Source organism: Musca vetustissima, unplaced genomic scaffold (assembly GCF_032173495.1).
Source record: "Musca vetustissima isolate MV318-11 ecotype Yass unplaced genomic scaffold, APGP_CSIRO_Mvet_v1 utg2553, whole genome shotgun sequence".
In the NCBI taxonomy this organism is placed as follows: Eukaryota; Metazoa; Arthropoda; class Insecta; order Diptera; family Muscidae; genus Musca; species Musca vetustissima.
In genome coordinates this window covers 47,231-59,991 of record NW_026886870.1, presented here as the reverse complement: position 1 = coordinate 59,991, position 12,761 = coordinate 47,231, and the positions used below count along the sequence as shown (strand labels likewise).

Genomic DNA, 12,761 nt, shown 5'->3' with positions numbered 1-12,761 from the left:
AGAAAACAAACATTTCCTCCCCCTTTTCACAATGACGTCTACTCACCATCTTCTTCCCACAATCTTTTTTGGTCTTCAATTTTTTATGCTCGCAAAAAAAAAAAACAAATATTTTTTCTCCATACTATTTCTCTCTCCATTTTTTTAACTTAGCCTCTATTTTTTTAAATAAAAATATATACATTTTGTTTATAAACATATAAATATTTTTTATATATAGACATTTGCCATATACATATATGATATTTAAAAATATTTATCTAATCGGCCTATTTTGTTCTCCTCTAATGGCTTTTTTTAATATATAAAATTATATAAAGAAGATTTTGTTGAGGAATGTCCCTTAACCCAAGAAATGATGCGAAGAAAAACAAAACATTTGTTGAAGTATTAAAAAAAATAATAATAATAATAAAATACTTTAACCCAAGAAACTACAATCTAAAGTTCTCCAAATCACTTATTTCCCACAGACTATTGCCTAGTTTTGGGTAAATATATTATATTTGTTAATCATATTTTTCTAAAAAAATATTTGCATGCTAAAAGCAATTTAATTCAATTCCAGAGATTTGCAATTAAGAAGGAATTCACTCTACATTTTTTTGGAATAAAAAAAAAATATTGCCTAATTTTAGGCGAACAAATCTCCATATTTTTATTTAAAAAATATTGCCTAATTTTAGACGAGCAAATTTCCAATTTTTTCAGAGTGTTGATTTTTCTTTAAAAAATATTTTCTAGCCAGTAAAATGGTGTACTTCATAAGCAATTCCAATGTCTTCAGGACAACTTCAATATAGGAGAAAAAATGGAGTCTACTTTTAGGACACATGGAGCCTACTTTCAGGCCATATTATTTAAGTGATTTCCAAATGTTATTTTCCTAAAAAACTTGCTATCTATGGTATTATTTGTGATAACGTTCAAGGACATTTTTGTTCCTTCCAAAAAAATTGCATATCTTTAGAGAAATTCAAGGATTTCCAAGTCGAATACCCTTTCAGAGAATGAAATGAAGCCTACTTTTGGGACGCATTATTTAAATTATATCCAATTTTCTTTTAAAAATATTTTTTTTTCTATGGAATAATTCATTAATAAAGTTCCGGAAATTCCTTCAAATCCAAAAGGATTCACTTTTTTCGATTGATTCCTTCTCTCACCCCCTCTCTGTGTGATATTGTATTTAAATCGCCCTATTATAAAATTGAAATGAACTTCAACAAATGTTTTTTGTTTTGTCATCTTCGTCTTCTTCTAACTTCTTCCCGAACCGTTAAGGTAAGTTCAGCCCGTTTAATTTTTAGTTTCAATATTTTGAATTTTTTTGGTTTATTCCAAATAGGAATGATTTTTTCCCATCTATATAAATGTAATAATAATAGAGTTTATAAACATAAGCATAACTAGTTGTGTAGAAGATAAATTCGGGTGGAGTTGCGATTGGACAATATGTTGGGCGTCAATTTAAAAAAAAATTTAAAATATTTTTTATTTTAATTTTTAATATTTGGAGCAGTAGGAATTTCTTATCAATCTACATTTTCGAAATTCTGACTAAATTAAAACGGGTCTCATATTGGGCGCCAAATTGAAAATTGATATTACATATTAACAAGGACTTCAAAAAAAAAAAAAAAAAAATATCACAAGAAAGACTATAATAAAGTAGAAGAATTTGTTACTGCCAATGAAGCACCATATTGTGCGCCAATTTGGAAAAATTTCGAATAAAATCCCAAGATAAATCGCACTATAATATCCAGGTATAACGTTGTTACATTTCCAATAATTGAAACATTTTATGATTCTAATAAGAATGGTCCACACAATGGGCGCCAATATTTAAATAATAACCCTAAGTAATGTTTTTATTTTCAATAATGCCAAAGGAAGTTCATTAAAACTTTCAAATAATTAGTTCTTTATATTTTCAAAACAATTGTGATAGACGAGACTGTCCCACATTGGGCGCCAATAAGAAAATTCAGCATTTTCGTTAAAAGTAGATCAAAATAAATTGCTATATTCAGTTTTAGTAACACCAAGAAGTCCACTTTAAATTCAGAATAACTTTTCTGACTTATCGTTCAACAATAGAATCCCACATTGGGCGCCAATATTAAAATACATAACCTAAAGGAATGTGTTTAGTTTCAATTATACCAAAATATGTTAATTATAAAGTGTAAACAATTATATCCTTAAATTTTCACTAATTGTAATTGATCACAGTGTCCACACATTGGACGCCAATAATAAAAATTCAAAGTTTTCGTTGAAATTAAAAAAAAAATAAATCGCAATATTCAGTTTTAGTTAGGCCAATTAAGTCCAGTATAAATATGAGAATAATTATGCCTTAATATATCTCTATATGATGGACCCACATTGGGCGCCAATATTAATATACATAACCAAATGAAGGTGTTTTGTTTCAATTATTACCAAAATATGTCCATTATAATTTATAAATAAATATATCTTCATATTTTCAAAAAGTTGTGATTGATCGCACTTTCACACATTGGGCGCCAATAAGAAAATACCACATTTACATTAAAAAAAACCAAAATAAGTCGTAATTTTAATTTTCCATAATACCCAAGAAGTCTACTATAAAATGGGAATGGTTATATCTTCATATTTTCAAAAATGTTGATTGGCCACATTGCCCCACATTGGGCGCCAATATGAAACCTCAATATTTTCATTATAAAAATCCGAAGCTTCTATAAACGTTTCCGGTATTGATCGCCAATCATATGACATAATATTGGGCTGTTCTTTCTTTTGCGATTGTATCTTTTGACGAACCCACATTGAGGAATTATTTAAAAAAATCATGAATTATTTAAAAAAATAATTTTTAAAATTATTAAAATTTTTGACAGGACCCGCATTGGGCGGGTCTTATGAAATTTTGTGTTCCTTTACGATTAGCGCCGTAATTGGAACATATAGAATACTTTTCAAAATTATGACATTTTTTGGGCCTGACTCACATTGGGCGCCAATTCATAAAATGATCATAAATATTGTACTAATGTCCCTATTTAAAAAAAAAATCCCCTTTAAAAATTGTCATTTGGGCGTTAAACATGTATACATGCAACTCCACCATTATCTTCTATATCCTGTGTGTAAATAATAAATCTAGAAGTAAATTCTTCTTTCCTCAAGTAGAACATTTCTTTTGTCAAAATATTTAGGTAAATTAGATATATACATATATTTAGAATATATTTATACATTCAAAAACCAAACAACAGCATTCATATAATACTTCCACAAAACAACAACAACGATTTTGCCATACTTTAACAAAACACCACCAATTACAAAAAAAAAAAAAAAATCCCCCAGCAACATAATTTATACTCCTCCTGGTCTCTTTTGTCCTCTATTTTTGGTGCAAGTCCTTTGATTTCTTCTTTTCGAAACTTATAGTAAAGTGATTTTTTATTTTTTAATATTTTCAACTAAGGAATGTGTAATGGAAAAATATATTTTCCTTTATATTTTTTTCCTTTTTTTTTTAATTAATTATAAAAAACTATTGAAATTTCTTTAGCAACTATCTAAGATTACTATATTTAAAAAAAAAAAACAAAAACCAAAAAATCATTATAAAATTCTAAGATTCACAAAACTATTAGAAATTTAGCAAAAACCAAAAACAACAAACTTTTCTACGTTTTTAAGTCAAATTAGTTTTAGTTAACTTAAAATTCTCCTAAACCAAAAACTACATAGTTACTATTTAGTTTTAAATTTAATTTTGGAAATCAAAAAATATCAAAAACCAAAAAACAACAAAAAAATTGAAAACCAGTAACAACAACACTCCCCCTATTAATTAGAAACCTAAATCTAATTATACTATTTTTCTTCTTATGAATTTTTTTCCTTTTAAATTTTTCTTGAAATTCTTTTTTACCTCTTAACAAAATATATATAATATTTATATATCCGAATCAAACCAACCAACCAAACAACAAACCGAACTGTGCACTTGTTATTTTTATTACCTTTAAATCTACTCTCTTATATATACCAAAAACAAAATATTGCTAATGAACTCGACACGACAAAACAAAAATATCCATTTACAAATCAATTCTCAAAACACTTGAAAACCAATCCATCCAATCCACCACAACAACCAAAAAAAAAAGGTACCGGCCATTTCTCTTGCCTATGAGCAAGCTGAGAGTGATATTATGAAACGACAACCCCGAGATCCTTATCGTGATAACTTGGTCAATCGCAGGTCAGAATTTTAGAAAATTAAGAAAAAAAAAAAACAAAAACAAAAAACTAGAACATAAATAAACACCATAACCAAAAACAAAACTACAACTTAGTACCAACATTTAAAAAATTCAAAACCAAACAAATTTTTTTTGTTGCAAAAATACCAAAAAAAAAAACTTGCCTAATTTAGAGTGTTCTCTAGTTGCATTGTTCAATTTTTAGAAATTTGTTTTCGTTCCAAAAAACCAAACACTACCTAACTCCCAAGGATACACCAACTGAAAAAATTACAACTCTATTAAAAAATTGGCATACAACAAATTCCACACACAAACAGACTTGACTACAACAACCACAACGTTCGTTTGTATATGTTTTTGTAGTTTTGCCCTGCCCCCAGTTCAATTATTGTTTGGTTTCAGTTCTGTGTTTTTGTTTTCTGAATTCGTTCGTCGTTCTGTTCTACTTAGTTAGACAGTTACAAAGTTTTAGCGGCAAACAATAGTTATGTTTTTAAATTTGTTCAAAACAAAAAAAACCAAACACTCATATTCTCAGAAAGTTTCATAATCATCATTAATAATCAATTGTTTTCAAAAGTGTTTTCAACGTTTTCTATGTTTCAGAAACAGAAAAAAATATTTGTAATTGTTGTACTTCAAATTAAATGATATTAAAAATTAACAATTTCCAAGAAAATTATGAAATTATGAAATTCCCATGGAAAACATTAAACCCCATGTTGGGCGCCATTTTTGAAAATGGTTAAATTTTACGTCTAAGGCAATTTAACAAATTACCCAATATATAGCACAATATTTTTCATTAAAACTTTTGAAATTCTCTTAAAAAACGTAAAACGCCACGTTGGGCGCCAACACTAAAATAATTATTATTTTTTCTTCTAATTAAATTTTACGTCTGAGGCCATCTAAAAAATTACCCAATATATAGCTTAATATTTTACATTAAAACTTTAGAATTTCTATTAAAAACTTAAAACCCCACGTTGGGCGCCAACATTAAAATAATAATTTTTTGTATCTTCTGAGTCAATTTTTCCGGAATGGCTTTTGGCGAAAAAGGTCTGAGGCAATTTACTCATTAAAAATTTAAAATTTTCAAAGATATGCGTATAGAAATTCTCGTTAGAACGTGCAATCCCACGTTGGGCGCCACTTAAGATTTTTTAAAGGACATCTGACATTTTTAATTCAATAATTCTAAAATCTCCTAAAAACCTGGAACAATACGTCGTTGGGCGCCATTTCTAAATTAATTAATTCGTAATATTATAAAGAGATTGCCAATAATTAATATAATAATATTATATTTTTTAAAGAAGTGTATTGTCCACGTTGGGCGCCAATTACTAAATACCCTATTTTCTTTTTAAAAATGTTCCTTGTAAAAACCACGCAAATCCATAATGCGTTCACATTTTTTTTTTTTTTTAACAACAATTACAATTTATTTTTCTTGGACAAAAAAAATCTTTAAAAAAATGTGGCCTATATTTGTCGAAATTTCTCCATTTTTGTCTTTGTTTTCATTACCACCACTAAAAGTGTTTTCATAACAAGCACCTGTATTCTGATTTAATATTCTGAATGTATTTTATTCTTAAAAAAAAACGAAAAAATAATTGGTTACTATATTGGATTGGTTTGAATTTACTCTTCTATCATCGGATTTTTTTAAAGTTCTATATTTCATTCTAAAGATGTCATCATTCTCTTTGAGTGTGTCAAAATTCTAAATGTATTACTATCTATAGCAAAAACAAAAATTTTCAAAATTATTTACCAAAAATTCAAATTATTTTTTTTAGGTTAAAATATTACAAAGAATTTTGAATCCCCCCAAAAATTTATATATATCAAATAGAAATTATATACATACATATATACTAATTAGTAAACAAATAACCTAGACCAAAAAAAAAAAAAAAAAAAAAAAACAAAAATAGATATAGAAATTTTTAGTTGCAGCCTAGTGCAAAAAAAAAAAAACTAATAATAATAACAATAGATATAGAAATATTTAGTTGCAGCTTTCTTATAGAAAATGTATAGACATTTTTATTAGAAAATTATTTTGTAAAAACAATTATTTAGTATATTTTTTATTTAAATATTAATTTTTATTATTTCAATAGAGATTATAAAAATATAGGGACCATTTTTCTTATGGACACTTTAGAAATTCCCTTAAAAACGTAAAATCCCACGTTGGGCGCCAATTTAAGTTATTATCTTCTAAGGCGCAATTCTCCAGGAATGGTTTTTCTGGAAAAGCATCTGAAACAATTCACATATTTTATATTAATTTAAATTTAATATTAAATATTAATATTAATTTTCCCCATATTGGGCGCCACACACATTTTTAAATGCCAGCCTGCACTCGTTAAGCCATTGTTTTTTAATTTAAGGTAATTTTTCAAATTACTTAAAATTTTCCTCAAAAATAAGAAACCTTATGTTGGGCGCCATTTCTGAAGGACTATATTCTTAACTTTATAGAGAAATGAAATAAATAAATAACATAATAATTTCCAAGAACAAAAATTAAATTCCCAAGGAAAACATTAAACCCCACATTGGTCGCCATTTGAGAACGGTCATATATTAAACGTCTAAGGCAATATATAGAATTAAATTGGGCGCCAATTTCTTTAGGAATGTTCTTTATTAATGGTCTTTCTGAATGACGTCTGTGCCGATTTATTCATGAATAATATATATTTACAGAAATATGTATTAATACTAGTTGGAACGTCAAACTCCATGTTGGGCGCCTCTTGCTAAATATAAATTTTATAAAATGTCAGTTTTCACTCGGTGAGCCCATTTTCCAAACAACATTATATTTTCCATTCTATTCTGTTGGATTATTCTAAAACAAAAAACATTTGGGCGCCATTTTGTATTTTTTATGGAATTAAAAAATAATAATAAAATACTTCATTATTTTTCTAATATTTAAAATGGAAATAGAATTTTCAGGTTGGGCGCCATTTTTGAGGATTTTATAATTCGGCAATAGTAACACATACGTTTAGGCAAAAATCTCACTCTTAGTTAAACTCAATATTATTTCATATATTATAACAAAATAGGAATTTAGTCGTCTACTTCTTTCCTATTTCTCACTTATTTTCATCATAATTAGTACTTTAGGTTGTATTCTCCGGAGGATCGATTTTTTAGTTTGAATTTTTAAATAATTATTTTTTTAATTTATCAACTAAAGAGTTATATGACCCAGGTTAAGCGTAAGTAATAAAAAAATGTCTCTACTATTTTTTTACAAATTTCTACAACAACAAAAAATCAGCTCTTATACACCGATAAAAAATCAAGAAATTTCCCTTCTTTTTTGGAGAAGGGAATGGAAAAAATACGAAAAAAAATTGTGCACGATTTTTTCTACATCTTCTACTACTTCTCTTGTTCTTCTTCTACTTCTTATTGTTCATCATCTTTAAAATATATTGTATTTATTTGTTTTTATTTATATAAATATTTCTTTTTTATAATGGCATAATGCATGTAAAGCTTTCTAGTTTGAAATAAAAAACGAAAAAGCTTTTCACCTATCAGCTGTAAATATTTATGTGGCATGTTGCAAAATACATATTTAAAAGATTATATAAAAAAATCATCACATTTTTTATGTTTCAAATGCTTTAATAAAACAAAAAATTAAAGTGCTTTGCTTTTTGTCCATTTTTTTTATTATTTTAAGCAATAACAGCAATGTTTATCTACGACGAAGAAAAAAATATGAATTTTTTTTTTAATTTATAAAAAATATATATTTTTTAAAATTCGAAAAAAAATGTAATCTTTATTTTGGAAAAAAATTTTATATTCATAAAAATATATATTTTTTTATTCATATTTTTTTAATTCATAAAAAATAATTTTTTTAATTCACAAAAAAAATAATTCAATAAAAACAATTGTATTCGCATCTTTTCAATGCATTAAAAATGTAAAAATTAAATTTTACAAAAAATATTTTTTCGAATTTTAAAAAAATATATTTTTTATAAATTAAAAAAATCGAATAAAACAATATGAATTAAAAAATATTTTTTTTTCGAATTGTGAAATAAAAATATTTTTTTGTATGAATTAATTTAAAAAAAATATTTTTTTAATTATTTGTTTTTTTAATATCTATTTTTTAAATGTTCAAAATGTTGTTCAAAATAGTATTCTTCGTCATAGATCAACAATACTGTCACATACTTGCTTTCTTTATATAATTTTCAAAAACCAACACAATTCTACCAAAAACAAAAACATGTTTTATGCTGTACAGATTAAAAAAAAAAACTCTTACACTAGTTTCAAATTTTACGTTTTGCTCTTGCCGCTAATGAAAGCTAAACGCCGCCGACGCCTCTAAAGCCGAACACGCATTTGTAACAATTTCCCACTTAAAAAAACAAACAGCTTTCAAAAAACAATAATGCTTTTAATTAAAACAAAACTCTTTCAATACCCTAGTGTGTATTGAGTGCGTCTTGTATTGTATTAAAAATAAAAAAAAAACATTTTTTTTTTTTTTTTGTAAAATTTTTGCAAGTAAAAGGCAAAAGAAAAAACAAAGCTTTTTTAAATACGTTCAACACCCCTCCAACCCAGTACTCTGTCTAACTATAAACTTTGTACTATTGCCCCCCAAAACCTACAACTATTCTTTTTTGTAACAAAGTGTAAAATCTTCTCTCATTTGTATACAAAAATTGATTTTCAAAAATACCAGCAATTCGAAAATATTCACTATTTAAAAAAATCCACCATTTGTTCAAAATTCTTAAATTTAGCATTTTTTCTACTAAAAAACACATTTAATAAATCAAATTAATTGGTGTTGGTTGTAAACAAAAAAATCTAAAAAAGAGTATTTAATGTTAAAGTTTTTAAAAAATAAGAAATTTTTGAAAATTTAAAAATAAAAAAAATTAAATTTTTGTATTAAAAAAATTTAATATTTTTTATTAAAAAAATTTAATCAATATTTTAAATTAAAAAAAATTTTAATTTAAATTCCCAATTTATAAAAATATTTTTTATTATAAAAATTTAAAACTTTAACATTACCAGTAAATACTTTTTTTAAAAATTACCCTGTCCCTTTTACTAACCCCACAAAAAATGCTAAATTCAAAACTCATTTCAAATGATACTAAAAAAGAGAAAAAAACTACTAATTTTTTTTTACTAAAAAACCAAATACTAACACATTTTTAACTGAACTAATTTATTTCCAAAAATAATCTAAACTATAAAACAATTATTAATCATTTTCAATTTTCCCCCCCTTACACCCTCATCCCCATCATTGTTGAACAACAGATTGATTTCCATGGCCTATGGACAAATTGGTATGATCCAAGCTGCTGCCGGTTTCTTTGTCTACTTTGTTATTATGGCTGAGAATGGTTTCTTGCCATTGACATTGTTCGGCATCCGTAAGATGTGGGATTCCAAGGCTGTCAATGATTTAACCGATTCCTATGGTCAAGAATGGGTAAGTTCAGAACACATTCCATTGAGAGAATATTTGATATTAATTTTGTTTTTGTTTTTTCCTTCAACAGACCTATCGCGATCGCAAAACTTTGGAATACACCTGCCACACAGCTTTCTTCGTTTCCATTGTGGTTGTACAATGGGCTGATTTGATCATTTGCAAGACCCGACGAAACTCCATTTTCCAACAAGGCATGAGAAATTGGGCCTTGAACTTTGGTTTGGTATTCGAAACCATTTTGGCTGCCTTCTTGTCATACTGCCCCGGTATGGAGAAGGGTCTTCGTATGTACCCACTCAAGTAAGTAGAAGAACAAAACGACAAATAAAATAAATTATTATACTAGATATATAAGGGATTATAATTATAATAACCCAAGAGACCTCTGTAGCTTTCGACAGGCCTTGAGTAGACCCACAATCTCCCCTTGTGTCTCCTAAGCCGAAGGAAGTACCTTCGAAGAAGTTTCTCTTCTTTGATTAAAGAATATAATTACATTTTACCATCTCGATATTAAACGTTCGTCCGATTAGAAAAAAATCACCATAGGCTATCGAATTGAGGCTAGAATGACGTGTGTAAATTTGCTTTAAATCGGTTCCAATTTTCAGATAGCTCCCATATGAAAATACTTCCGATTTTACATAAATCGCGCACAACGGTGTTACGTTTGTCCGATTGATACGAAATTTTGAACAGCGTAATGAATTGGGTCCTGGATGATGTGTGTTGAATTTGCTTATAATCGATTCGGATTTTGATATGGCTCTAACATAAAAATCGGTTCGATTTCATGTTAATGGTGCACCAAAGATCCAATTTTATTCCGATTGATACGAAATTTTGCATACAGTAACGAATTGGTCAAAACGGTGCGATTGACACGAAATTGTGTATAGTGTATCGATTTGAGCATAGTAAGTCATGTGTCAAATTTGCTTTAAATCGATTCAGATTTCGATATAGCTCTCATATAAAAATCCATCAGATTTTATGAAAAAGGGGCACCGAGTCCCAATATCAGTACGATTTACACAAAATTTAGCATAGCGTACGGAAATGAGTCTAGAATGATGTGTGTCAGGTTTGATTTAAATCGCTTCAGATTTCGATATAGCACCCATATATATTTTACTCCGATTTTGTCAAAACGGCTCACTAAAGACCCTAAGATGGTTCAATTGATCCGAAATTTTGTATAGTGTACCGATTTGAGCCTAGCAATACATGTGCCAAGTTTGCTTTAATTCGCTTCATATTTCGATATAGCTCCCATATAACAATCCGACCGATTTTATGTAAAAGGTGGACCAAAGTCCCAATCCCAGTACGATTGACACGAAATTTTGCATAGCGTATCGAACTGAGTGTAGTATGATGTCTGTCAAGTTTGCTTTAAATCGCTTCAGATTTCGATATAGCTCCCACATAGTATCTCCTTCGATTTCGTCAAAAAGTCTAACCAAAGACCCTAAGTTGGTCCAATTGACACGAAATTTTGTATAGTGTACCGATTTGAGCCTAGTAGGGCATGTGTCAAATTTGATTCAAATCGATCCTGATTTCGATATAGCTCCCATATAAAAATCCTTCCGATTTCAGGAAAAATGTGGGCCAAAGTTCCAATATCGATACGATTAACACAAAATTTTACATAACGTACTGAAATGAGCCTAGCAAGACATGTGTCAAGTTTGATTCATATCGCTTCAGATTTAGATATAGCTTCCATACAAAATTTCGTCCGATTTCATGTAAATGGTGCACAAAAGGCCCGAAATTTGTTCGATTGTCCTGAAATTTAGTATATGCCACTGAGATGTGACTAAAATCTCATGTGCTAAGTTTGCTTGAAATTGGTTCAAATTTAAATATAGCTCCCATATAAAAATCCGTCTGATTTCATCCGGTGTTTATGTAGATGGTGCACTAAGGGCCTAATGTTGGTTCGATCGATACGATATTTTCCACATCCTACTAAATTGAGTCCAGAATAGCATATTCAAGTTTGCTTTAAATCGCTTTACATTTATATGTAGCTCCCACACATAATAAAATCCGCATAGAAAAACATGTTTTAAATTTGGTTCAAATCCATCAGACCTATTTTAACATTTTCTAATTTTTTTTTCTATCTTCTGTTTTATTTCAGACTCGTTTGGTGGTTCCCAGCCATTCCATTCATGTTGGCCATCTTCATTTATGATGAAACTAGACGTTTCTACTTGCGTCGCAATCCCGGTGGCTGGTTGGAACAAGAAACCTACTATTAAACAAATCAGCAACAAAAAAATACCAACAAAAACATCCTTCTCCTCCAACACCACCACCACAACTCTACACCTCCCTCACACATTATATATTACTGCATATACTATTTTTGTTATATGGCTGCTTCATCCATTTCGAAATGTTATCCAGCTCTGCTGCCATCCACAAAATACTATTCTCCATACCACCACCACCAACAACACCACTACCGCCCGCTAAGCCTCGAAACTTTGTTACATTAAAAAACAACAAATTCAACTACATCAATCACCATGAAGAAGAAGAAAAACGTCAACATCTTTAAAAACCTGGAAGAGAAATCAAATCAGCTTCTTCAATAAGAAAAACCGAATTAAAAAAATTAAACAACCACATGGAAACATCGACGATTTACACACATAGAACAAAAATACATATGGCTCTCGATGTTTGGTGTTATTTAAATTATTATAAATAAAGATTAATAAATAATAAAAATAAATAAATAAAAAAAAAATACAAAAAAATTATAAATAAACAAAGTAAACTCCCTCTGCCCCCTTTAAAAACACAAAACAAAGAACAAACAAATAAAAAAAAACAAAGGACAGGAGATAAGAAATTAAAAAAAAAACAAACAAACAACAAATAGATGATTTTTAGAAGAAAATACAAAAACCATACTGCTATTTAAAATTAAG

General features: G+C 28.1%; 1 protein-coding gene across 6 annotated transcripts in view; it reads left to right on the top strand.

The window, feature by feature from the left end:
• The window catches only part of LOC133334353 (sodium/potassium-transporting ATPase subunit alpha), a 149,139-nt gene extending 137,024 nt beyond the window's left edge, over positions 1-12,115 (top strand). For 5 of the 6 annotated variants that reach the window (XM_061542645.1, XM_061542643.1, XM_061542646.1 and 2 more), the window contains 3 exons: positions 9,633-9,807; positions 9,878-10,110; positions 11,963-12,115. In XM_061542645.1, coding sequence (XP_061398629.1) covers positions 9,633-9,807; positions 9,878-10,110; positions 11,963-12,083 — 529 coding nt within the window. In that variant the 3' untranslated portion in view covers positions 12,084-12,115. Of the gene's footprint in view, positions 1-4,181; positions 4,277-9,632; positions 9,808-9,877; positions 10,111-11,962 lie in introns of all 6 variants that reach the window. The other variant, XM_061542644.1, reaches the window with a different exon arrangement.
• The last annotated feature ends 646 nt before the right edge of the window (positions 12,116-12,761 follow it).